This window comes from Leptonotus elevatus, chromosome 20, assembly GCF_054856555.1.
Source record: "Leptonotus elevatus isolate MCC_2025b chromosome 20, RoL_Lele_1.0, whole genome shotgun sequence".
Taxonomy (NCBI): Eukaryota; Metazoa; Chordata; class Actinopteri; order Syngnathiformes; family Syngnathidae; genus Leptonotus; species Leptonotus elevatus.
The window spans coordinates 3,710,874-3,738,272 of NC_141258.1; the positions used below are offsets into that span (position 1 = coordinate 3,710,874).

The window sequence follows — 27,399 nt, forward strand, 5'->3', positions numbered from 1 at the left end:
TCCTCGATCTGTCTCGGTCCCAGTAAAAAGGATTCCTCTTCCGGACCACATGGCCAAACACTATGACGCCGTGTGCGCTTAAAAAAAGCTGATCAAGTGAATTGTGAGTGATGGATTTCACAGTTAAGTGGCTAACCTTGTCAAGGTCAAAGTCCTGATCCATTTGGACCAGGATCCAAGGGTGAAATAAAAAAGAGTAGTTGATATTTAGGGCTATGATCACAATTAGGGTTGCCGTTAAAGTCATTGTTGGATTTGGTTTTCGGTTTATCAGTTAGGAGTAGGATAGGTAGAGCTGTATCAAAGGTAACAAAGTTCGGGTTAAGAGCAAACATATAAGCAGTCAAACATACCTCTTGATTATAATTTGGGTAAGGTGCTTTTGACACTGCACACCGAGGGTTTGTTGTTTTAAAGCATCGACAAGGCAAATATTCAGATATTACAAGACCTAGAATATATTCATATATAATAGTATACATTCAGATCTACCTACCGCTCAGAAAGGGCAACGGCAACAATTTTTTTTGTCATTCCACAAAACGTTTTGATCTCAGTAATGTCAGACGACCAGACCGTCATGCGTCGCGCCCACTTGGTCCCGGTAAAAGGGATCCTTCTGTCGGACCACATCGCCGGAGGCTTAGAAGCCGTGTCTGCTTTCCGTCCGCATCCATCGGATATCCTCATCACTGCTTACCCTAAATCAGGTTTGATTTCTTTTATGCTTGTTGTTGCGGTCCTTTTCTGGGGTGATGTATCATTTAGATGTAGAATGATATCACTGAAGGTGTCTCACAGTCTTGTTTTTTTGGGCTTGAATCACATTTCTGACCTTCCTTTGTGTCATTTGCATGTTCTCCCTTTGCAGCGCGAGTTTTCTTCAGGTAGTTCAGTTACCTTCCACATTCCAAAAACATGCATGTTAGGTTCATTGAATACTCTAGCTTGTCCACAGGCAAGATTGTTTTTTTTTCTATCTCTATATGTGCCCTGCGATTGGCCAGCAACCCTTCTAGAGTGTAAACTGCCTCTGGCCCAAGAAAGTGTCTCTTGTTGAAGCAACTTTCGGTGAAATTAAAAAGAGTAGATGATATTTAGGGCTATGATTACAATTAGGGTTGCCGTTAAAGTCATTGTTGGATTTGGTTTTCGGTTTATCAGTTAGGAGTAGGATAGGTAGAGCTGTGTCAAAGGTAAGTTCGGGTTAAGAACAAAAATATAAGCAGCATTTGGGTGTGGTGCTTTTGACACTGCACACAAAGGGTTTGTTGTTTTAAAGCATCTCCAAGGCAAATATTCATATATTACAAGACCTTAAATATTACCTGAAGGTATTCATTCAGATCTACCTACCGCTCAGAAAGGACGACGGCAACAATTTTTTTTGTCATTCCACAAAACGTTTTGATCTCAGTCATGTCAGACGACCAGACCGTCATGCGTTGCGCCCACTTGGTCCCGGTAAAAGGGATCCTTCTGCCGGACAACATCGCCGGAGGCTTAGAAGCAGTGTCTGCTTTCCGTCCGCATCCATCGGATATCCTCATCATTACTTACCCTAAATCAGGTTTGATTTCTTTTATGCTTGTTGTTGCGGTCCTTTTCTGGGGTGATGTATTATTTTGATAAAAAATGATATCACTGAAGGTGTCTCACGGTCTTGGTTTTACGGGCTTGAATCACATTTCTGACCTTCCTGTGTGTCATTTGCATGTTCTCCCTTTGCAGCGCGAGTTTTCTTCAGGTAGCTCAGTTACATTCCACAAATTCAAAAAACATGCATGTTAAGTTCATTGAATACTCTAGATTGTCCACAGGCAAGATTGTTTTTTTTTGTCTCTATATGTGCCCTGCGATTGGCCAGCAACCATTCCAGAGTGTAAACTGCCTCTGGCCCAATGTCAGCTGCGACACGCTCCAAAGCTCCCCCGCGACTCAAATAAGGACGAGCTGTATAGATAATTATAGGTGTGAAAATGGTGTCTGGATCTCATAATGCATCGGAAGTTGTCCAAGATCTGATCAAGATGTGTCTCTTAAGGCTCAACGTGGACCCAGGAGATAGTTGACCTGCTTCTTCATGACGGAGATGCTGAGATCTGCAGACGAGCTCCAATAAGCGCCCGGACTGTTTTTCTCGAGGCTACCACTGTTGTATGGAGACAATCAGGTGTGTAGAACTCTATTGGATGTCATTCGATTGTATAGGTATTCCAAATGAATGTCCAGTGAGCAGAGGTGGCAAATCCGGGTCCAAATGCTTCTACTTGGCCAGTAGGCAAACGAATCCGGTTGGGTAGAACCGCCTGTGGCTAAAGCCAAACTGCGGCAGGGTTTTTACTCTCTAGACGTGGATTTGTCACGTCTGTCGGTGAGTGTAGGACGCGGTTAGAAAAAATAATGGAAAATTGTTAAAAGGGAGGGCAAGAAAGGCGCGCGGCGCAACGCGAGGCACCCTTGAGTTGAAAACATTTCAATCCGAGACTAGCATTGTGGCGATTGATGCCAGATGCCACATTGTGATTTCCAAGTGCTAATAGTATTAGACCAACCAGCGGAAAAACCCTCTCAGTTACTTCCTGTTAGGCCAAGAAAACGACATCAGCCAAAATGTTTCTTCTGGTTTTTCTTGTTAAAACACTTTTCGAGGGTTGGACTGGTATTTCTTCATTTCATTGAGGAAAACCGATTTAATACATGAGTGAATTGAGTTACGAGTTTGGTAACAGAACAAATTCAACTCATAAGTCAAGGTACCACTGATCTGCTTTGCCATAAATCATCAGGTCTCGATCAACTGAAGGAAATGGATCCCCCAAGAATCATTAAGACCCATCTGCCGCTTCAGATGGTTCCAGCCGGCTTTTGGGACAACAAATGCAAAGTAAGTTGATAAGGCCAAGCACCTGCAGGGGTGACAACTTAAAACCGCCATCATTTAATGTCATGACTTGCGTTTCAAAGATGATCTACATTGCACGCAATGCTAAGGACACCATGGTGAGCTTATACTACTTTCAGAAGATGAATACTTTAATTCCTGATCCTGGACCCTGGGAGAGCTACATCCAGAATTTCATGCATGGAGAATGTAAGTAGAGACATGAGGACTATATGACCAGGACAGCAACTTCATGAATCTTGTCTCTGCAGTGGCATGGGGCTACTGGCACGATCATGTCAAAGGTTTCTGGGAGGAGCGAGAAAAGAGGAACATCCATTACATCTTCTATGAGGACATGAAAGAGGTAGTGGCTTATAACTCCCTAGTCATTTGTCATAACTCTTGGGCTCGGGTAGGGCATTACTTCTCCAAGGCGATGATGTAGTTTGCTGTGATGGTGGTGCCAGATGGGATCCTCCTGCCTTGTGACCTTGGCCTGAACCTGTGCACTCTGGCCGGACTGGTCAGGGGGTTTCTTGGGCTGTCGATGAACTTGCGATGTAGCACTTCCAGTGATCCCGTGGTTTCATGTTCTGGGGGTGTGGACTGGGATGTCAAGACTCTGTTTTACTACTAGGCTCAAGGAGCTCAGTCAGTATTTGTGTCCGCGCAACTGCCTCTTGGGGCTCTCTGGGTTCTGGGTGGCAGGGGATTCATTGGGGTAGTTAATACAAGCCTGTACATACAATTTCTTAAATGCATTATCGACTTAGAATTTCCTCTCCTTTCGTTCCCCCGCCCAGAATCCTCGACGTGAAGTGGAACGACTCGCGAAGTACCTAGACTTGTCTCTCTCCGATGATGTCATCAGCCGCATTGTGGAGCTGACAACCTTCAAAAACATGAAGGACAATCCAATGGTCAACCAGAGCTCAGTTCCAAAAGAGATTTACAATCAGTCCATCTCCAAATTCATGAGAAAAGGTCATTAAACCTTTATGAAACCACTATATATATATATATATTAAGGGTGTGAATTGCCTAGTGATATAATATTGCCTAATATTCTAGTGAACACTCCTAATATATATATATATATATAATTATTATTTTTTGACTGATGTTTATGATAAATAGGAATCTATTTTCTTCTTTCTTTAGAGTATCTCAACATGTCCGAAGAGGCGTAATTTAGGATTTAGTCTCATTGTCAGCATAACGTAACAAACTGGTGTGTCTCTTCCATTTGTTTTGTCCATAACAGGAGAAGTTGGTGATTGGAAAAATCATTTTACACCTGAGCAGGCAGCAGAGTTTGACGAGGACTACGAGAAGAAAATGAAGCAAGTCAACATGCCGTTCAGAACGCAGCTCTAAAAAGATTGACATCATTTCAATGGGTTCCACTGAGCTTGAGTTATTTGTGTTGTTGCGTGTTACGACTGCAGTGTAGCATCGCAGTGAAATAAAAAGTTTGCTTCATGGTCAGTTGAATTTGATCGATTCGTCAAATTAAACAACACAAAGAAAATCACCCGAAAAGAAAGGGCCCTGCTAGAATGATGCTAGCCACTGACATGCTAACAATTAGCATTGATAGTCACAGTTTTACACAAGCGGATTTAGATGTGAGTGTTTCGAGTTACACTTGTGGTCGCGGAACAAACTAAACTTGTATCTCAAGACACCACAGTAACGCAGTCCAATAACGTGCAAGATAATATTTTTTAATTAATGTAATGTCATTTGCTTGTCACAATATTGAATTAACCATATTTGTCCCATGAAAGATTCATGGTTGACTTAACAAAACATGTTCAACAAACACAGTGCTCACAGTAGGACCCAAAATGTTCAGTGTTCTGCATAACCCGATGCTTAACTCTTTGACTGCCAGACGTTTTCAGAAAAGGGATGCTGTCAGTGCCAGCCGATTTAAGCATTTTGACTGATCTTTCAAGGTCCACAGAAAATGTTCTGTTTGGACTATGGAAACACACATACTACCAAATGAAAGATTGAATCTTTCATCAGAAAAAAAAGTTTGTTTCTATCTTATTCCGTTCTTTAGTAATCAACAATAGAAAATGGTTAGTTTCACCCAAATGCGCTTGTTTTGGACCAAAATACGGAGAAATCAAGCTTTTAGTGAAACAATTTTATTTCATAAACTCTAGTGAATTTTACACTTCTTTTTGTCCATGAATGATGCCACAAACACCTAAATAGTGCTTTACTTCTATAAAACACTACCACCAAGAATGAAAAAGTGTTTTTTTGATAGCAAAATACGTTTATTTACATTCAACAGTGTAACAATTTGACAACAATTTGGCAAACTATTTACAAATGTGTGCAACTGTGGTGCTATTTACAAATACGTGGATGTTTCAACGACAGTTTTTAACGACACTCCCCTGCGTGCAAGGAGACGCAACATGATTTGCACAACAGATTAGTTTCACTGCGATTGCCTCTTCGCGTGCAGAAGCTACACTTTCTTGCCGGACGTTTTTTCCGGGGAATAGCAAGTATATACTGCAGTGTGTGTTGCCATAAAGTCTCCTATCAGGATCATGTTACGGTTACGTTACGGTGGTGTTACGTCTGGCTTCCTCATGTCCTTCAGTTGCTATACCGGGTGGTAAGAGATGTTCTGATCCATCTTATCCACTCCATTCATGGTGGCATCGTAGTCCAGAACCAGTGTCTTCTCCGTGATCAGACTGTACCCGCTCCTCCGATGAATATGCATTGGACTCGGGGTACTCTTCATTGTCCGACCGAATGTCCGCTTGTGCAGCTCCGGCGTTAGCAGCGCTAGCCGGTGAGGCTTTATGACGTGAGAATAAAGGCCGCGTCCAACTGTGGCGTCCAACTGTGGCGTCAACCTTGGGATTCACCATCATCATCATCATCAATGTGCATTGGTCGATGCTTTTCGACAACTCTCCATCGCCCGATCGAATCTCCGCTTGTGCAGATGTACCCGGTCGGTTGTGCTGCGCGTTTCCCGGCGTTAGCAGCGCTAGCCGGTGAGGCTTACTACGTGATCATAACGGTCGCGTCAAGGCTTCCAACTTTGGCGTCAAGCTCGGAGTCATCATCATCGTCGACATCAATGCGCTTTTTAGTATTGATCGATGCTTTCCGTCTTTGAAAAAAATGCTCAAGCGTGAGCTGCTTGCAACCGGTTGCTTCAACAGCCATTGTTGCATCATCAGACATTGTCTCCTCAACACTCTAGCTCCGCCTCACGTCTTCTACTGACGCCCACGGTGGGCGGCCCACCTAACCTTGTGCAAAGAAAGTCATCGCTGCCATCTCGGGGCCAAAACGAGTCATTAAACTAACTAGATCTGCTTGATACTTGATACACAGCTGCCCAAGGCTTTCCTCCACCCGTTTCCAAAAAAACCCATAGTGAACGTCTTTTAACGTCCTCGGCGCCCCTCCGTAGGTTTTTACTAAACGTTTTATAATATATGGCGGTCAAAGAGTTAAAAACATGAACGTACATGCATTAAAAATTTCATCAAACGTCATTTTTGGTCATGTTCTTCTTGATGTGAACCAATTTGGGTATAAAGGTATGTTTTGGGGGCAAGAACGGTGGACGGGTTAAGGATGTGAGTAACGGATTTCATTTCAAAATTTTGTCGTCACTGTGTGTGTTTACGATATGGTTCAGACTTTAGGGTTATGGGTTAAGACTAGGGAAGAGTTTGTGGGTAAGGGTCAAAAAAGTTGTAGGGAATGGCTATAATAATAAGTACAGTTGAAACAGTTGACACTGGACAGATGTAAAACTCTGGACAATAAATCTACCTTTGATCAGCACACAACGGGCATTCAAAAAAGATGCCAATAAGGACTGCCAGTCACCCGCAAACACCGAATCTCACAGACCTTAGCAACAGGTTCATTACTTGCTTAGCAAAAACCATCGAATGAGACATCACCAATCCACTACATCAATACTTCATCCCACATCCGCCATCGCAATGTACAATGTGAATAGTGTCCTCTTTGGAATACACAGTCAGTGAAGATGAATTTCCCTTCAGGGGGACCAATAAATTACTATCTAAATCTACATATAGTCAGATTAAAAGTGCCTTAAGGGTTTCTCTTGCTTGTATTTTGGGTGTGGTACAGGTTATAGTAATAGTGCCGAGAGAGCGAAAGGACTTCATTCAGAACTACCATACTGAAAGAGCTACATAATTTTTTTGTTGTTGCTCCACAAACACAAAACATTTCCACATCAGTCATGCCAGACGACCAGACCGTCGTCTGTCGCTGCCTCCTGGTCCCGGTAAAAGGGATTCCTCTTCCGGACCACATTGCCGAAGGCTTTGACGCCGTGTCTGCTTTCTGTCCGCATCCATCGGACCTACTCATCTCCTCTTACCCTAAATCAGGTTTGCCAAGTGTTTTGCTTCTTCTCATGGTTCTCTGGTCTTTTTTTTCTTTTTCTTAGCACATAGGTATGTGGCTAGTCCGCCTCACAATGAAGGGTTACTGGTTTGAATCTCATCTAAGACCTTCCTGTTTTGCGTTGCATGCGGTCCCTTTTTGATCGTTCTCCAGGCGCTCCAGTTCACTTCCTCATTCCATAATGAAGCATTTAATGTCCACCGGACACTCGACATTGTCCTTAGTGTGAATGTGAGTTGTTTGTCTCAAAGTGCCCTGTGATTGACTGGCGACCAGTCCAGAGCGCAACTTGCCTCTTGTCCAGAATCAGCCGTGATAGGCTACAGCTCCCCTGTGACCCTTAACTCATTCACTGCCATTGACGGCTATAGACATCAAAAATTCATTTGAACTTTTTTTTAAAATAAAAAAACAAAAAAAAAGAAGAAAATAATAAAAAAACAAAAAAAAGGAAAGAAAAGAAAAAGGAAAGAAAAACTTCATTTGAACTATTTCTATTAGTTTCACATTTTTTTCCCACTTTTGTTAACAAGAGTATGAAAACCTAAAACATTTTTTTTATTGTTCATTTAGAACAGATATCAAATTTGTGATTAATCGTGACATAACTCGTAAAGTCATGCGATTAATTACGATTACAAAATGTAATCCCGACACCCCTAATTTTTAATAATCTTTTCTTTAAAAATAAAAATAAAATAATTGTATATTTTTTTAAAGAATCTTTATTTAAAAAGAAAAGAAAAAGAAAACATTATTAAAAATTAAGGGCGTCAGGCGATTACCATTTTTAATCGTAATTAATCGCATGACTTCACTAGTTAACTAATTAACAATTAATCACAAATTTTATATCTGTTCTAATACAATTAAAAAATTCTAGGTTTTCATACTCTTGTTAACAGAACTGGGGAAAATGTTAAACTAATAGAAATAGGTCAAATTAATTTTTGACATCTATAGCCGTAAAAAAAGTTCCCACTTTTGTTAACAAGAGAATGAAAACCTAGAATTTTTTTTTTTATTGTACATACAGAACAGATATACAATTTGTGATTAATCTTGAGTTTAATTAATTAGGTAATCAAACAAAAAAGAAAAAAAATTTGGGCCGTCAGACGATTACATTTTTAAATTGTAATTAATCGCATGACTTCAATAGTTAACTCACGATTAATCACAAATTTTATATCTGTTCTAAACGTACAATACATTTTTTTCTAGGTTTTCATACTCTTGTTTAAAAAAGTGGGGAAAAAATGTGAAACTAATAGAAATAGTTGAAATGAATTTTTGACGTCTATAGCCGTCAATGGCAGTGAATGAGATTTAAAGATGTCCTAGAGATGTAAGTCATGTGTTCTTGTACATTTTGGTACTAAGGGACAACATGGACCCAGGAGATAGTTGACCTGCTTCTTCATAACGGAGATGCTGAGCGTTGCAGACGAGCTTCAATAATCAAGCGACACCCTTTCCTGGAGGTTTCCTCTCATCTGTTCAAAGAATCGGGTAAGTAGACCACAACTGGATCTCTTTAGATTATACAGTGGAACAAATAGTGCACACTGACACTCGCTAAATTTGCTTTGAAATCATCAGGTCTGGCTCTCTTGAAGGAAATGGATCCGCCGAGAGTCATTAAGACACATCTGCCGTTTCAGCTGCTTCCGGACGGCTTTTGGGAAAACAAGTGCAAAGTAAGCTGATGTGATTAACTCAGAACCGGACCTCATTTAATATTATGACGTGGGTTTTTAAAGACGATCTACGTTGCGCGCAACGCTAAGGACACCGTGGTGAGCTACCACTACTTTCATCAGATGAATCTGACCAGTCCTACGCCTGGACCCTGGGACGGATACATCCAAAAGTTCATGCGTGGACAGTGTAAGATACGAGCGACGTGACGACCGTTTGACCATTTCGCTGACTCCCTGACGTTGTCTCTGCAGTGGGGTATGGCTCCTGGTACGATCATGTGAAAGGTTACTGGGAAGAGCGAGAGAAGAAGAACATCCTTTACATCTTCTATGAAGACATGAAAGAGGTGGTGATTTAATACCTCTTCTCAAGGCTTTTCTGTTACGTAAAACTATTAAAAGCTAGTTATACAGTATTCCCACATTGCTTTGTACCTGTCCACAACTGCCACTTGGGGCTCCCTGGGTTCGCGGTGGCAGGAGATGCATGTGTGATCATCTTACAAGCCCAACATTAAAAATTAAATGTATAAACGTCTCTTTTTGTTCCCCTTCCCAGAATCCTCGGCGTGAAGTGGAGCGAATCATGAAGTACCTGGACTTGTCCCTCTCTGATGATGTCATCAGCCGCATTGTAGAGCTGACCACCTTTATGACCATGAAGGAGAACCCAATGGTCAACTACACCTTTCTTCCCAAGACTGTTTTTGACCAGTCCATCTCCAGCTTCATGAGAAAAGGTCATTCAACATGAGTCAAGTACTTTTATAGGACAACAGTGGCCTCTACAGGCTTGGGGAGTTACTGCATTTCTCTCAGATTTATGATCAGAATTACAATTTTAATCAACCTCTTTCCTGTCATAAATGTATGGGGAAAATATGAGGCAACACAAACAAATGCTTATTTTCACAAAACAGATTCACCTTTTCTTCTTTTTGCCCTCAACAGGAGACGTTGGTGATTGGAAAAATCATTTTACGCTTGAGCAGTCAGCAGAATTTGATGAAGACTACAAGAAGAAAATGAAGCAAGTCCACATCCCGTTCAGAACACAGTTCTAACGAGCTCCACAGCGTTTCAATGGCTTCTGCTGTGCTTGACTTATTTCTGCTGTTGTCGCAACCATTTTGAAGAATAACATCACCTTTTAGCTTCTTCTGATCATATTTGGGGCACTATGGACACCAACCGTTTAAATGATTTTCAACCAAATCAACGGGCTGTATTATTGTTTACGCTTTACACGGCGTTTCTGTAACATTCTTGTGGTTAATATTCAAACATCCACGTGAACCTTTACGAGCTTGAAGACAGGTGAAACTGCCATCTATGGGTGGCACTTATGTTAGCACATATCACTAGCGTTTTCTCCTTGGCCATAGTGTACTAACGAGCATGGCTAACAAATCATTTCCCAAAAGGCTCAAACAGTAGATTACAGATGAATCACAACATACACATTTGACACATTTACGTACAGTGCGTCAAATGAAGTGAGCTAAACTACATGCTATTTTAAATTGAATGAGTGAGCATAGCTAGCATATAAATAAATTGACAAAAGCAGCTAAACTATAACTGGTGGACACGTTTTTGTTTTGTTTTTAAATATAAAGTTTACCTACCACAGTTGTTGTCTTTCTCGCCTTTTTTTGAGTGAAACTGGAACAACAGCCTACAAAACAATTTTGCCAAAAATGGCAAAAAGAAAAAAAAATCCACACCATGGTGTCTATAAATCATGTGACTTGGATTTAACCAATGACAGCCCAAGTAGCATCGCCGCCTGCAACACTGCATAACTTTTTCATTTATGATTAACATAACACATTTTGAAATGTTTGATGATTTTTGATCATGTGATTGAACTCGTGTTTATCACTGTTGTGTTCTGCCTTTTTCTTCTCAGGATAATTTGGTAATTAAAAAAAAAGATTTTACTCATAAAGGGCAACAGAGACAAAGTGTGATTCTTCACTAATCAAATCTTAAAACAACGACTCCCTTCTCAAGCCTGGGTTTAAAACACTTATTGAAACGGGTTAATAAAATAAAAAAATAAAAAAAATCATTCAAAAGCACTAAAACATGCTCAGCAATACAGATACACGAGTTTGTCATCATCATTTTATTTCATCTCATCGCGTAAACAATATATAAGACCAAAAGTGTTGAGACTGCGTGGACATGCCCAACGTGTGTCAACAGACCACTGATTGCAGGCTAGCCTATAGAGCAGAAGCCCCCGGCCGCTGGATGGATGTTGGCTTTTCTGCCCTTCATGAAGTCATTAATGCAACCCTACAGCACACTGTGCAGCGCTCGCCCTGAAGCAGGGCGCCTGCACGAAGGCGGTAAAGACTAAAAAGAGTAAAAGTCATGAGCTGAAAAATCTATCATAGGAAAATGGACAGAGGACACAAAAACACAACAGCTGAGAATATCCAAGTTTAACAAAAAAGTCACTTTTAATACATCATTTCTTAGAATAAAATCTTAAATACTTTGATACTGAATTTACAGGGACATCTCCCTTTTTTTAAATTTCAATCTCCTTCCTTATATAGAGGCTATTTTTATATAGATTTTTGAGACATTTTGTTGATTTTTTTTTGCACATTTCCCTGTAATTTTATCTTCTCTCCTCTGTTGGTTGGTTCAGTTGGGCCTCGTGGTTGCGATGCTCCTTTCTCTCTTTCTCTCTCTTTGCTCTTCTCCAACTGTTTCTATCCAACCCTTTTAAGATCTCCTTCTTCTACATCTCTTATTTAGCTCCTGTACCTGTCGAGAGAAAAGGAATCAGTCACAAATGGGTAACGGAATTGCGATAAAAAACGAAAAAAGACAAGGACTAGAAGTAGCTTTGCGAATGTTTTTTTGGGAAAGTTTCCCCAAAAAACGGACGGAAACCAAGCGCGGGAAACAAGCTTTCTCCAATGCATTATATGATTGGGGATCAATGTGAATTTCTTTTTTTCACATCAAATCTAACAAAAGCAAGCGACTTACTACTGAAAATGTGTATGACACATAAAGCTTTTTCTAACAATAATGTCGTCCATAATTAAAAATGCAAGGAACTTTAGCCACTATTGTAGATCTAATTTAGAAAGCTATATATAAAAAAAAATAAAAACAATTCCAGTGGTACCTCAACCTAAGAGTGACCCGACTTACAAGTTTTTTTTTTGTCTTGTGAGCAAATATTTGCGCTTTGAGGACTGGAGTACTGAACAATCTTTTTTTTTTTTTTAAGAAAATAAAAATTAAAGTACTTTTTATTGCCACTCTCAAAAAAAAAAAAACTAACTTTAAAAATAAAATAAAGAGAATTATATTACAAAAATCTGCTAGCTAAATGCTAACGCATAATGCAAAATCCCTTAGACGGGCTAACGAAACTAGCATCGATGTTGCGATAATTTTTAAACCTTTGAACACAAGCAGCCAAAGCAAGCAACAACCCTCGCAGGCACGTATTGTTTATTCTCTGCGAAAAACAGGTGTTCTGAGTTACAAGCGTAGTCATGGAGCAGATTAAACTCGCAAGTCAAGGCACCACTGTATCGAATAATACTACAGAGCGAGTGCTAATGTGCTCTAATGCAAATGCGGAAAACTGAAACTTAACTCACCACGGAAGCCACCACTCGCTGATGCCATGTGACATCAGTTAATGCACGCAAAACACATAGCTCCAAATAGTATAGTAGGCAAACTATGCACATGACTGACAGATGTGCACGCGGACATATGGGAACGAAACACTGACATGCATTAAAACAACAAATAGTTGCAGTATTTGGCTGATTTATAGTACCTTACTTTAGTTACAGGCTAAAGGTGATGGTAGACTGAATTAGCCTGGAAATGAACAGAAAGGGTTAATGTGAGAATGAATGGAGGGTGAATGGTATGATAGGTTTGATTGAACCTGGAGGATGGGATCACAATTTGTTAATGGAGTTAAAAAAAGTTAAACCTTGAAATCAGTGGATGAAAAAGGTGGAATTCACAAATACTTACACTCAACGTAGTTACGGGCAACAAACTTCAGCACCTCGTCAATCAAGATAACGGGGAAGGAAAGTTTGAGGACCATAAGCCATTGTTCTACATTCAGATGGGTCAACTTGAAGATCATCTGAGGAATTGTTTGAGAGTCAGTGGTGCAGCGTGGAAAGAAACAATGGCGACTATTTCTCACAGAAACAGGAAGTACGCAAGTCGCCGCAACTGATAGGGGGGGGGGGGGGGAGGGGAAAGGAATCAAGTGTCTGCATCGATGAACTTACGGGCAGAGGGTCAACATAGATGATCATGAAGTGCAGGGACATGGAGAGGGTCATGGCGGAGAGAAGCCAGAAGTTGCTCCATGGGGGCATGCGGATCAGGGACTGGTTCTCAGACAAGCTAGAGAAGAACGAACAAGAATGAATCTCCTTCCGCCGCAGAACTGCTGGCTGTTCACACTCCTGTATTTGTGGAAGTACCTGTTGAGAGCGTTGCACATCTCAATGGTGACCAGGACGGACAGAGCCATGGTCATGGGAGGAGAGGCCTCAAAGGTTTCACATTCAACGCCGGTGAAGTCTTCGTTCTCGTCGTGGCACTGCATAAAGTGGGACTGAGGGGAGGAGATTTGGGGGTTCAATGCGTGTCGGAACACGGAGGCTTGCCAACATGATCAAGAGACAAATACCTACCAGCTGGTGGTAGGTGACTCCAGGACCGGTGCTGTCGTACAGGAACCACCAGGCAGCGCCGCCAACGGTAGCAGCGCCAACGTATCCTGCAGAAGGCCACGAGTGTGGGTAAAAAAACAACAACATTTCAACGAAAGACCACGATCTCTATAAACCACGTACCACCGATGGCCATGTATCTGAAGAACAGCCAGCCAGAGATCAGGGGCTCCTTGGGGGAACGTGGGGGTTTGCCCATGATGTCCAGATCAGGGGGGTTGAAGCCCAGAGCGGTGGCGGGCAGACCGTCAGTCACCAGGTTGACCCACAGAAGCTGCACGGGGATCAGAGCCTCGGGCAGACCCAGAGCGGCAGTCAGGAAGATACTGGCAAGACAAACAAAGGCAGAAAATCTGAAGGTAATGATCGTGTTGGATCACCACAGACGCAAACAAAGGCGGCCATTTGTCGAGAGTCGAGTCACGCCTTGGGCCGACGGTTTCCCCGATGACCTTGCTTACCAGACGACCTCACCCACGTTGGAGGAGATGAGGTAGCGAATGAACTGCTTCATGTTGTTGTAGATAGCTCTGCCCTCCTCAACAGCAGACACAATGGAAGAGAAGTTGTCGTCAGCCAGGACCATCTCAGAGGCAGACTTGGCAACGGCAGTGCCAGAGCCCATGGCGATGCCAATCTCGGCCTTCTTCAAGGCGGGGGCATCGTTCACACCATCGCCGGTCTACGGCGAGACCACAAGTCAGTGTTTGTTGTCTGGTTGAGGTTGGTCACAATCGTCATGTTTGGTGGACGTCTTACCATGGCAGTAATGTCATCATAACCCTGCAGGAACTCAACAATCTTGGATTTGTGGGACGGCTCCACACGGGCAAAGCAGCTAGCTCTGCGGACAGCCTCGGGCTGCTCGTGGGCGGGCAGGTCGTCAAACTCGCGGCCGGTGTAGGCCTTGTTTTCCACATCCTCGTTCTCGCCGAAGATGCCAATGCGACGGCAGATGGCGATGGCGGTTCCCTTGTTGTCACCTGAAGATTGACAGGATCTAAATTAGTGATGGTCACGGGTGTGACAGTTACAGGCGATACAACCAAATACGAACCAGTGATCATGATGACACGGATTCCGGCAGCTCTGCACAGTTCGATGGAGACAGACACCTCCTTACGAGGGGGATCCAGCATTCCCACGCAGCCAACAAAGGTCAGGTCAGTCTGTGAAGAAAAGGTGCCAAGGATGGGGGAGAGGGGTCAGACCTTGTCATTCTTGGATATATTTGACTTGCAATGTCATCAAGCTCTCACCTCGTAATCGGCAAACTTGGTGGCGTCCTCCAATTTCATCTCCTCGGGCTTCAGAGGGTTGTCGCAGGTGGCCAGGGCCAGGCAACGCAGGGTGTCGCGGCCGGTACCCCAGTCCCTGATAACGGACATGATCTTCTCCCTGATGGCGTTGGTCAGGGGGACGCGGGTGGTGCCAACGCGGACGTACATGCACCTTTCGATCACGCCTTCAGGGGCACCCTGTGGAGGCAGGTTGTTTTGACGCCCGCGCTAGGGAAGTTGAAACATTTGGCTCGAGAGAAAGGCACCGACCTTCACAAACATCTTGGCACCGCCGTCACCCTTGGTGGGAGTGCAGTACACGGACATGGATTTCCTGTCGCGGGAGAACTCCAGAGTGAAGTTCTTCTTCATGAGCTGCTTGACGACCTGTAGAGTAAGAAATATTAGATTTCTGTTCACATTTTCTAACTGAAATGAGCTGAAATGCCTTGAATCTGTTCCAAAAAATTGGTTTCTGTGTATGGGGAATACAAGAATCTACTCAAGCAGCAAAAATCCATTTTCAAGAGGAATCTTACAGAGCAGCAAGCATTGGCCCTCTCAATTCTGGACAGGTTCTTCACATTGGAGTTGAACACGTTCATCTTCTCAACCAGGCAGCACAGGGCGGTCTCGGTGGCCTCACCGACCTTCTCATAGATCTTCTTAGACTGGGGAGGCAGAAGGCAGCGATGAGTCCTGGCCGTTCCACGTCACGTAACGAGAACGATGGAAGGGAATCGCGGGCCTTACCTCGTTGTAGTCCAGAGAGGAGTCGTTGCACAGGGCGCAGATGGTGGAGAGCTCCACAAGACCGTCGTAGGCGCTGCAGTTGGTCTTTGCACCAGCCTGGGAACTGCACACCAAGGAAGGATAAATCAGAGATGTGTTTTTTTTTCTATAATTGTGATGTTGATGTGATAGTGGCTCATTCAGTGCCATTGACGGCTATAGACGTAAAAAATCCATTTGAACTGGGCTGGATCGAGGTACCTCATTTATCATATTGTACAACCTAAGAAATTCTGGTTAAGAATTGACAACTTACACCTCGCCCTCAGGGGTGTACTTGGATCCGGAGATATCGAAGGCATCGAGTTCAACGTGGCTGCCCTCGACGTCCTTGACAATAAACATCTGCAGAACAGGAACTTGTCAGGCGTCACGGAGCCTGGTAAACAACTTGCTATGGTCTCAAGGACTTTCCCACTGGACTCACCTTGGTCACACACATCTGGTTAGTGGTGAGGGTGCCAGTCTTGTCGGAGCAGATGACAGAGGTGCAGCCAAGGGTCTCCACAGAGGGCAGGCTTCTGACGATGGCGTTCTTCTTGGCCATACGACGGGTTCCGAGGGCCAGGCAGGTGGTGATGACAGCGGGCAGACCTGAGACACGTAGGAGGACCTTGTTTGGTTTTTTGTTTTACTGTTACAGTATTTTGAGGTGTAACTTGTTGGATACTGTATTTTATCTTACGTATATGACAAAACTGACACTGCCGTGTCTTGTTATCCAATATTTTCAACACTTGAAATACCATAGGGCAGGGTTCACCAATTACGGTCCTTGAGGTCCGTAGTCCTTTAGGTCTTAGATGTTTCTGCCTACCAACACACCTGATACTAAAGATCAGGATCGTTATCAGGCATGCTGATGAGCTGACTATATGAATCAGGTGTGCTCGTGGGCAAAAACATCTAAAACCTGCAGGACTCTGAACCTCGAGGATCGGAATTGGTGAACCCTACCGTAGGAGAAACTCTAGAGCGTGGCAAATCGGACGACAGACTTGCGTGCGTGTTCGTCTCACCCTCTGGGATGGCGGCCACAGCCAAGGCGACGGCGATCTTGAAGTAGTAGACGGCACCGCGGATCCAAGAGCCTCCGTGGACGGGGTCGTTGAAGTGGCCGATGTTGATGGCCCAGACGGCGACGCAGATCAGAGAGATGACCTTGGACAGCTGCTCGCCAAACTCATCCAGCTTGGCCTGCAGAGGGGTCTTCTCCTGCTCGGTGGCGACCATCTGGTCGCGGATCTTGCCGATCTCGGTGGAGACTCCGGTGGCTATGGCCACGCCGACGGCCTTGCCGGCAGCGATGTTGGTGCCCTATGGTGGAGACGAGGGGATGAGGCTGAGGACTACGCAGAAGGGACGGCAGAAATGATGGCGGCGAAAGGAAGCTTACAGAGAAAAGCATGTTCTTCTTGTCCTGGTTGACGGCTCTGGGGTCGGGAACAGCCTCGGTGTGCTTGATCACACTGACGGACTCACCTGACAGGGGAAATGGACATTTGCTATGAAACCTAACATTGGATTTTTGGGAAAAGACACATAAATGGGTAAGTATAGTCTTTACAGGCGAACTTTTAATTTTTGATGTCCAACTGATCAATGTTTTAGTACTTTTTGCACAACTTGCTGATCTCTAACAAAGAAATAAATGGCAAAATGTGGTTGATCCATGAATCGACCAATACATTTCCAAAGATGTTCGTAAACCAGTAAATTGATTGGTGTGTCATCAACAGCTTCCAATAGAGATACAGAGAGACCGGAAGAGTCACGGAATGGCATTGACGTTTCCTGAAATTTTCATGGACCAAACGTATCTTGTGATTTTGCTGTGCAATTAAAATTTCAGAGATCACCCATTAACGTTATATAGCGCATTTTTCAGTTCGCCCTAAAATTTAAATTTGAACTACCACAGACTGTTTTGTGTATCGCTTACCAGTGAGGATGGACTGGTCAACACGCAGGGTGGTGGACTTGATGGAAACAAGTCTGATGTCAGCGGGGACTTTGTCACCAACTGGGAATCACATACAATACAATGGTTAGCATCGACTTCATTTTTTTATTCTTCAGACTTGCCTCTAGGATGCAAAACACTACATCGGCCACTACATTAGGTACACTTGCACTATACATGATGTAAATAGGTGGCAAATCCAAGTCCAGGAAGTAAAAACCCTGCCACAGTTTGGCTTTAGCCCCTAGTGCTAGCTAGCTAGCTAGCTAGTTCCCTAGCAGGTAAACGAGCACCATGGGAGCTAGCTAACTAGCACCTGAGGCTAAAGCCAAACAGAATCACATATATATATATTCCAACAATATTACTTCCAAATTATTAACATTGTGAGAAAAACGACATTGTATAAATTTATCAGTAAATGTATTAAATTATGGTAATTCCGGCCTATGTATCTAGAATCCTGCTATTCCATTTTAACAATATGTACAGTATACTATTGTGTTGAACCGTGCAGGTGTACCTAATGCGAATAGGCACACTGGCTGCGTAAATATGATGACCTTCTGCAAGAACATTAATTATTTTCACACCCCATAATATTCAAGTGACTGTAAGGGAGACCCTCGCAGCATTTCTATACTTGATCCATGGATTTCGTAAGGGTGCGGAGGGTAAACCGATGCCTGGCCAGAATGAAGCGCAATGGGGGGAGGGGGGGGGGTGTTGGGTTGTCAGCCAGAGGGGCAACAGGTGTACGTGGACAAGGGGAGGGGAGAAGAGGTGCGGCAGGTGCTAGCCAGGATATTTATACTTTGTGATTTTGTTTTCCTCCACTCAGCATGTTTTCACAGCCCAGCGGCAGCTCCAGCGGCCCTTGCTTGGCATTGCCTTAAAAAGACATGACGCTCGGGCCTTCTGTTTTCACCACGCAGATCAAATCGTGGGTCTGTTGATGGGCCGCTGCTTCGTTAAGGGCGCGGTAAATTAAAACGTTGCATTAAATGTAAAAATGCTCTGAGAGGGGTACTTGTTTAACGACAGCGCTTGTTTATGATTGTGGAGCTGTTTGTAATATTTTGATTTTGGTCAATCTAATAAGATCTGAAATGAAGTTTGAAATGAAACTGACAAAGAGGTAGTTCACATGTTTACTATTGTGGTTGCATCCAAGTGGGAGCTGTTTTTTTTTTTTTTTGAAGACGAACCAAAATCCCAATGAGAGATGTTTCTAATATATTGATTTTAATCACTCTAATTAGGTTCAATCATGGCTCCAGGTTGCTGCTAAATGGTAGCATTTCGCCCCTAAAATTTAAGGCATACATTTTTCATCTACTTGCACATGTGACTAATAAAGATTCTTTCTTTTTTTAAATTCTTGAATTTTTTGCAGCCCAGTGAAAATGTGAATATTTAGAAGATTTGTGATTTTGTGCGCAGGTCTAAATTTTGGGTTGCACCCCTAAAATCTCAGGTTAACTAAAAAAAAAAAAAAGAGAGCGAGGTATCTATTAAACTGATAGCTGTTTCTAATATTTTGATAAATCTAATAAGGTCCAATACATACAAAATAATTCTTAGGGTTGATTGACACTGTACTTATTTAACAATACAGTATATATTTTATCTTTTTCTACTATTATGACCTCATAACCAAAATTACATTGAGAGTTGTTTCTATTATTTCGATAAATCTATTAAGGTTAAATTTTTAATAATAATACAAAATGCTCAATTTTGATTGCCACCATCAGAAAGGGATTGATTTATCTTTTTCTTTTTTTTAATTGAACCTTAATAGATTTATCAAAATATTAGAAACAACTCTCAGTGTGATTTTGGTTATGTGGCCACAATAGTATAATAATAATAATAATAATAATAATAATCATCATAATAAATATTAACATGCTCAATTGTGATCGCCACTATCAAAAAGTGATTTATTTAACAATCTTTTTTTTATTTATTAAAAATTGAACCTTAATAGATTCATCAAAATATTAGAAACAACTCTCATGTGTGAGTTTGGTTATGAGGTCAAAATAGTATAATAATAATAATAATAATAATATAAACATGCTCAATTTTATCAGACAGGGATTTATTTAACATTCTTTTTTTTTTTTGTGGTAGTGTCCTCCTCTGAGCAGTATTTGAATATACTTGTTTTACACTTTCTGTCAATCAAAAGTGAGCATTATTATTATTATTTATAAAACAAAAATAATAATAATTGACAGACACCACCAAACAAAAATGTTAAGACAAGTGGATATGTCACTAAATTAAGTGCCAAAATTATTTGTAGTAAACAATTATGTGAAGTTGGCTCATTTCCGATGACTGAGTGGTTGGGTGTCATCGTTCTCCACGATATCTCCCCCCCCCCCCAAAAATTGCGATGACGCCTTACCGGACACCTCCACGATGTCTCCAGGGACAATTTCCCTGGCCTTGATCCTCTGCACGCTCTTCCTGTCAGAACGGTAGACTTTGCCCATCTCAGGCTCGTACTCCTTGAGAGCCTCGATGGCATCCTCGGCATTACGCTCCTGCGGGGGGGGGGCACACGCACAAAATTCGTTTCAAGCCACCGGGATCGTCTACGCGGCCGAGTCGGATATAAACAAAGCGGCGGGTCATCCGCGTGCGCTCTTATTCGTCACGCATTGTTCCGCGGCTGACAATGAAGAATGATAAATGCTCTCATTCAGAAAAAAGCCTTGGCATGGGCGTGACCACGTTCCTCCGCTGACAAATGCCCGACAGCGGTGCCAAGCGCTTTAGCCGCGCGCGTGCCTGCGGAGGTGTTTGAATAGCGCTACAGTAGGAATCAGCCAATACCTGATTGCGCAACATCTGCCGTACGCACGGAGGGCTTAACACATTTGGTAGACAAAGTATTAATAGAGTGCTTTAATAATGCTGACTTTTCAATTTCGGTGATTTTTCGCAACTCACTCGGATAACAATTTCAACATTAAAAATAGCGTTTAGTTCCTTTATGGTATTATAAACATAACATTGGGTTGGAGTAGTCTAATCCACTCCCAATATTTCGTTTTAGTTTTTATGTTTGTTTATTTTATTTTTAAATAAAGTTATATTATGGATGGAGCAAATGCATGAGTTAAAACATGCCTGCAAAAGACAATGAGCTCCGCTACAAAAAAAAGAAGGTTTTTATCCATCTCGGGGGGGGGGGGGGGCGGCCATTTTGCCACTTACTGTCGACTTGAAATGACATCATAGTTGCTCGGGGCTCAGATAACGACCAATCACGGCTCAGCTTGCGAACTGATATTTGTACTTTCTACTTTTTAACTTGCCAAAATAAGGTACTTTTTTTTTTGACATCTGATCATGTTGACATGACGGAAAAATAATTTTCAAAAGATGTAAATAGAGAGAGGTCATGTCAACAGCGGTAAAGCGTCAATACTAAGCTATTCCCCAATAAAAATATATAAATAAAATAAATTTGAACTTTTATCACCACAGCCAATGCAATATTAAGGCAGCTCTTATTTTGTTTTCCCTGTTTGTGGCATATAAAGTGACATGTGTGACATTGTTTATGTACGTTGCGCTAAATGGTGCAACGCCGCCGTCCCAAGCATCCCGAAGGCTATTTTAAGCCTCGCCGCTGCAAAAGTGATGGCGTTCCAGTTGGCTGCCCGAGGTAACCGGAGCTCGTCCGTGTGCCTTCTGACATCACCGTAACGCGATCGGCGTGTTATTGCCCAATGTGCCAGCCAGGCACCCCGAAACCCGTCCCGAAACCCGTCCCGTCCCTCCACCGCACTGACCTGCCACACTCCGACCACAGCATTAGCGATGAGGATGAGGAGGATGACGAAGGGCTCCACGAAGGCGGTGACGGTCTCCTCGCCTTCCTCGAACCAAGCCAGAACCTTGAAGGACAAAGGGAGGGTCGCTCATCAAAGTGGGTCTCAATTAAGGGGAATCAAATACTGTCAGCTATTTTATTTAGGTTGGAGGTGTCCAAAGTCCGGCCCGTGAGCCATTTATGGCCCGCTGATTCTAATTGGACTGGTGCATATTATAATGACATTAAACGTTCTAAATGCTATGAGAAAAATGTAAAACGTTGAAAGATTTTTTTTAACGGAAAAAAATACACTTTTATTTGAAATTATTTTTGTTAAAATGTAAAAAAAAAAAAAAAGTTTAATTAAAATGTGTCAAATTATCAAAATAATAATATGAATAAAATATTGTCAAAAATATTTTTCTATGAAATATTTTAGTTAAGTTACATAGAATTGTTATTATTTCACACTAATCTTTTATCAAATTATTTGAATTCTAATATTTTATAACTATTATTAACTTCGATTGATTTTATTTTATTTTTTAACTGCTTAGAGCATATTGAATTGGTTTTAGTATGTTCCATAAACAAAAGGTGAATTAAATTTCAGACACTGAACTGTTTCATGGTTGGAAAAATGTGATTATTAAAAAAAAGTCATACCAATAAAAAATAAAAAAATCAATGCATTAGAAATTGACTACCGTAAAACATTTCGGTGTTAGAAATTGTTTGCCAAGTGATGTGCAGAGAGGACATTACTGCACTTAAGTGATGATTGAAAATACTAGTAGTGTAATAAACGTTTAATAAATGAGTCATAAAAATGACAGGTGGGAGTCATAATTGGGTGACATCATTGATATTAATTGGATCTGGACGTCCTTGCGACTCAGGGCCCATCGTTCCTTCCTTGAGTCCTGACCTTTCCCGAAGGATTCAGTTTCTCTCCTCAGCTTGGGCCTGCCCTTAAAATAACCCCCACTCCGGCCCCTCCTCCCTCCCCCTCAGCACCCCCCCTCTTCACTTTCATGACCTCCAACCCTCCCTCTCGCCCCTCAATATTTGCCTTCTAAGGCCATCATGACAGCTGGCGGTGAAAGCCGGCTGCCGGAATTAATACACCTCTCCTCCTACGACACGCAATTTGTCTCAAGTTGTCATCTTCCGAAATACACTGAGGGGTCTTGGAAGACGAACCGGAGAGAGGGGGGAGGGGGGGGGGGGAGTATCAAGAAGTCTCGACAGGACTTTTTTGTCCCTCACACCAATGGAGTTTTAGAGTCTGGATTTAAAATGATGGACATGGTTGGGCAGCGTGCCCGGCGTTTACTTACAAAAGAGATGCAGGCGGCCAAGAGCAGGATTCTGACCAGCAAGTCTTCAAACTGCTCAACGATCAACTCCCAGATGGTCTTGCCTAAAGATGTGCAAACAAAGGACAAATCCACCATGTATTTGCGTGTCAAAAGTCTTGAATGGTAAGGATCGTGCAGTCAACCACTAAAATGAAGTAAAGATGAACCCGCAAAGTTTGAATCGAGGCGACTGGACTCTTCTTGTGAAGACCTTGCACCTGTAAACCAGAATCCAATAGGCCTCTTTTGGGTTGAAATCTTAAGTGTTGAGTCTTTGGTTTTAAAATAGGGAAGCCTAAGGATCCAAAAGACTTTAAAAGTGTGAAGTCGCTGGTTTTAGAACTGAAGAAGCCTTTAGGATCAATAATCCGAAGGACTACTTCAGTTTTAGATTTTAGGTTTGCGATCTTTGGTTTTAGAACTGAAGAAGCGTTCAGGATCAATGATCCAAAAGGAATTCTTCAGTTTTAGATTTCAAGTGTGAAATCTCTGGTTGTAGAACTGAAGAAGCCTTTTGGATCAATTGGGAAGACTCCGCACTTGAAATTCTGACTTGGAGAAGCTTTTTTGGACTTAAGGCGAAACGTCTTCGTCCAAAACAAGAAGAGTCCATTTACCTCAATTTAACCCTTTGGGTTCACCGTGACCCGGATCATTAAGAATCGAAGTGAAGATGAATGTTTGAGGTGTTTTGTGGGTGGGCTTTAAACACTTACCCTCCTCAGCGGGCAGCTCTGGAGGAGAAGAAGAGGAGAGAAAAAAAAAAAACAGTTCAGTGATTCAGCTTAATGCGTACGAAAGGTTCGTTGACTCCAAAGCAGTCCACAATAATTAAGTCATTGACGGTCAATCATGTTACATATCATTTAACCCTAAAGCCATCCAAGGGCCGCCCCCTTTGAACCCTGCCTAAAATTACCCGAGCTCCCCGGCCCCATATATCAGCCAGGGAGCTTCTTGAGCCTGTCACCTGTCTCTCTCGCTCTTCAGCCATCTTCTTTGGCTATCTTTAAATAGCCCCTCAAAGCCCTCAAAGATCTCCGCTTCTCAATGTCTCGCTGCGTGTCAAGCAGCTGTCGCAAGGCCTCGCTCAAAAAGCCATCGCCGCGCAAGCCGAGACCCCCTTCCCCCTCCCCCCAACTCTTGCAGAGTCAATGCAGTCTTACCGTTGAAGCCATACTTGTCCAGATTCTTCTTGAACTGGTCGGGGGTCAGACCCGAGTGCTCGTTGACGCCGAAGTAAACCAGGCATTCTGCCGGGGACTTCATGTGTGCGTTGTCCATCCTGATGGGATAGATAAAGGACGGGCCGTACGACGGTTCCTGTCCACGCTCTCTTGTTGGGTCTACTCGTCTACAAGTGTGTGCACCCTTGATCCACCACCCTCGCCCTTAAGTGGCACCCTCCGATTCAGGAGTGCTGGTCTGACGGAAAGAGCGAATAAGTGCATACTTGCTCAGGGTTTTATACCACCTAGAGGGTTCTGGGATTGGTGGACACCCCCTGCCGGCACACGCCTTCGCATACCAACATGGGGGGCGCACATGGCGACTGGGAGGGCTCGCGTTGGCGAGGGGTGTGGCGTGAGGTGGAGCGATAAGGAGGTGAGACAGGAACAGGGGGGTACAAGGAGGCTTGGATTTGGGGAAAGGAGGTGAAGCGGTAGTGGTGGGTCGGGGGGGGGGGTTGGGTGGGGGGTGTCACCGCAGATGAAAATGGGATCTGTTTTTGGAACATGCATGGTCAGTGGAATAAGACGAAGAGAGAAGGTGAGAGAGCGACGTAGGGGATCATGAAGCAGGAAGGGTTTTTTTTTTCCCGGGGTGGTGTGGGTGGGGGGCGGTGTTCATTGAGTGACAGCTCAACTGGTTTCTGCTGAGGAAGTTGGGGAAGGTTGGAGACGTGTTAAGAATAAAACGCGGAGATGCATGAAGCCCAACTTTTTCAGTCAAACCTCGTGTTTCCGAAGGTGCATATTTGTCACTAGGAAAGATGTCGCAAAAGTATATTTATATTTGGGGATTTCGGGGGAAATTTCAGGAAGAACCTAAAATGCACTAAAACCCTTTCAGGTGAGGTCTTTCAAAATGTTCAATGGGCCTCTTTGGATCCTGGTTTTGACTACTACTGGAATGAAAGGTAGTTCAAACACACCTGTAGCATGGAATGCAAACCTTAACGAATGGATATTACCCTTAATCCTCCAGAGCAGCAATATTTAAATCAACGGTGTCAAAGTCCGGTCCTCGAGGGTCCTGCATGTTTTAGAGGTTTCCCCACGTTCAACACAGCTGATTCATATTTAAGCTCATTAGCAACCTCTGCAGGAGCCTGATAATTATCCTGAGGACCCGAGGACCCGGGCCCCCGAGGACCGGATCTTGACTCGTGATTGAAATCAACTAGCCACCAATGAAGTCCAGAGACTACATGAAGCTCTGTAAAGGCTTTGTCGCACTGTATGTGACATAAGAGGCATAAGAGAAGTATGCGGGCAGAGGGGGAATACATAGGAGCAAGAATGTCGAGAGCAAAGCCGGCGTGAGACGCACTGATGGATAGATGTACGGGATCAAATTATATTCCGCTTTTTCTTCCTGTTACGAGCAGCGAGGACACGCAAACGCTCTCACGCTGCGACTCGCGATAGCCTCTTGGGGCAGAGTCACTGCACGGAGTTGGCCACAACATTAGGTACAGATGCAGTTAAGTGAGAGTTGGATAGAAAATAGGCCTTTACTGTGGTAAAAAAATAATAATGCTAACGATAGATGTAGTATTTTTCCATTTCTATAGCTAGCTAGTTAGCGAAATAACTAGATAGAGGTAGACAGTGGATAGACAGGGATAGCTAGCGAGATAGCTAGCTAGACAGCTAGTGATACTGTAGCTAGCTAGCTAGCTAGTAGATATCTTAACAGCCAGCTAGCTAGCATGACAGCCAGACAAACAAACAGATGGATAGAGACTGCAGGTGCAATCCAATGAAGTGTCCTGTGTGTGGGAGTCACACTGGTGGAGGGAAAAGTTGATTTACTATTTGTTTAAACAGCACTAAAGTGTCGTAAACAGGCGGGCGGGGGCTTGGAGGGGGTCAGTTCGGGAAGGGAGGGGGGTTCGAGGGTCTTCTAGCTGGGGGCTACAATTCAATAAGACATCAGGTGTCAGACGTCACACTGCTCCAGCTCCAATTTTTTTTTGGGGGGGGGGGGGGGCACCATTTAGATTGTTTAAGAAGTCACGCCAGAATTTGAGGGCAATTTGGGTCACCACCATTAAAAATAATAATTATACAAAAATAAATAAATAAAAATAGACTAATTACTTCATTATTTATTTTTCATGTTGTTTTTCAAGTCATAAACCCATCATTTGATGCGTCTTCAACCAACAACTGTACAAACTTAGTCGTATACTGTATATTTTTGCTTTGTTCGGCGTACCCTTGGTACAGATACTTGGGCCCATGAAAAGCATTTTTCAAAATGATTGGTGAATACATTTGGTAAAATCAAATACAAACTTTTATTTGAATGCTAATTTCATTTTTGCATTTGTTATGGGTAACAGGTTTGAGTGACAAACTCCATGACATCTGAAAACGTTCCAAAAAATAAGACGAATAGAAGAGAGGACTTACCTTAGCTTCAGAGGAATTAGCTTGATAACATTATTCCTGCTTCTTCTCATCAGAACTGATGAACTTGAGAAAGAACTTGGTAAAGCTGAGTGCAATTTAAAGTTTCATTTGTATTATTTTTGTCATGCGTTTGTTGTGTTTGTAATTTTAACTTTGGACTTCTTTTATAATTACATGTATACATTATTATATGTTAATTTGAAGAAGAAAAAATGGACTGAATGGTGTATTCAAATATAATGTAGGACAGTGATTAGTGAAGTTAAAATGCATTTTATATCTCATTGAGTGGCATATGAATGCGTAAAGGGCTGATGTCGCCTTTTAGGACTGATAAAGCCTCTCCGTGCAGCCTTGAATTCTACACCAGGCTTATTTTGACATGTTATTCAAGCTATGTGTGCTATTGACGTTATACACTCTTTTAACGGTTTAAAAAGACGGCGCCCAGTCATTTGTTGGCGCGTCAATAAACGCCCACTTACAGTACATTACACTCGTAAGGATTATGTAGCCATAAATGATACATGATACAAATGACTAGACTTGGTGGTAAAGTAGTGTCTACGTTTTCTGTTACATTTGTTGATATTTTTCATGGTAGTTTCTTTAAAGGTCAAATTATTGCATGAATACATGAAACATTTAATTATTACTTGTTATTTTTTATCATATCCCTATACAATTACTGTATTTTAGATTATATCACTACAGTGTACAACAATATCTCCATTATTAATTGCGCC

The 27,399-nt window shown here is 42.7% G+C and overlaps 3 protein-coding genes and 1 long non-coding RNA gene across 5 annotated transcripts; 2 read left to right on the forward strand and 2 right to left on the reverse strand.

The window, feature by feature from the left end:
- The first annotated feature begins 537 nt into the window (after window positions 1–537).
- Window positions 538–4,375, forward strand: LOC147156471 (sulfotransferase 1C4-like). Of its 2 annotated transcripts, none has more exons than XM_086063774.1 (7): window positions 538–710; window positions 2,045–2,173; window positions 2,790–2,887; window positions 2,968–3,094; window positions 3,157–3,251; window positions 3,691–3,871; window positions 4,152–4,375. In XM_086063774.1, exons 1-7 carry the CDS (start codon window positions 560–562, stop codon window positions 4,262–4,264), a joined length of 894 nt encoding a protein of 297 aa, XP_085919900.1. In that variant the 5' UTR covers window positions 538–559; the 3' UTR covers window positions 4,265–4,375. The 2 variants fall into 2 exon arrangements, with proteins under 2 accessions (XP_085919900.1, XP_085919901.1); XM_086063775.1 differs by lacking the exon at window positions 538–710 and adding an exon at window positions 1,358–1,570.
- Window positions 2,919–10,750, reverse strand: LOC147156472 (uncharacterized). Its single transcript, XR_015091552.1, has 3 exons — window positions 10,659–10,750; window positions 3,312–3,779; window positions 2,919–3,193 (listed from the first exon to the last, which is right to left on the reverse strand). It is a non-coding gene; the product is annotated as an uncharacterized LOC147156472 (long non-coding RNA).
- LOC147156473 (sulfotransferase 1 family member D1-like) lies at window positions 7,101–10,700 on the forward strand. Its single transcript, XM_086063773.1, has 7 exons — window positions 7,101–7,311; window positions 8,711–8,839; window positions 8,930–9,027; window positions 9,091–9,217; window positions 9,283–9,377; window positions 9,590–9,770; window positions 9,982–10,700. Exons 1-7 carry the CDS (start codon window positions 7,161–7,163, stop codon window positions 10,092–10,094), a joined length of 894 nt encoding a protein of 297 aa, XP_085919899.1. The 5' UTR covers window positions 7,101–7,160; the 3' UTR covers window positions 10,095–10,700.
- Window positions 10,751–11,146: 396 nt separating the features above from the next.
- atp2a1l (ATPase sarcoplasmic/endoplasmic reticulum Ca2+ transporting 1, like) lies at window positions 11,147–24,438 on the reverse strand. The gene is made up of 23 exons (XM_086064345.1): window positions 24,179–24,438; window positions 23,729–23,746; window positions 22,992–23,074; window positions 21,629–21,733; window positions 20,233–20,371; window positions 17,793–17,873; window positions 17,247–17,332; window positions 16,870–17,167; window positions 16,278–16,444; window positions 16,107–16,195; window positions 15,812–15,914; window positions 15,598–15,729; window positions 15,329–15,445; window positions 15,038–15,256; window positions 14,836–14,947; window positions 14,538–14,761; window positions 14,240–14,460; window positions 13,902–14,104; window positions 13,740–13,825; window positions 13,527–13,660; window positions 13,329–13,446; window positions 13,060–13,177; window positions 11,147–11,814 (listed from the first exon to the last, which is right to left on the reverse strand). Exons 1-23 carry the CDS (start codon window positions 24,294–24,296, stop codon window positions 11,798–11,800), a joined length of 2,988 nt encoding a protein of 995 aa, XP_085920471.1. The 5' UTR covers window positions 24,297–24,438; the 3' UTR covers window positions 11,147–11,797.
- Between the last annotated feature and the right edge of the window lie 2,961 nt (window positions 24,439–27,399).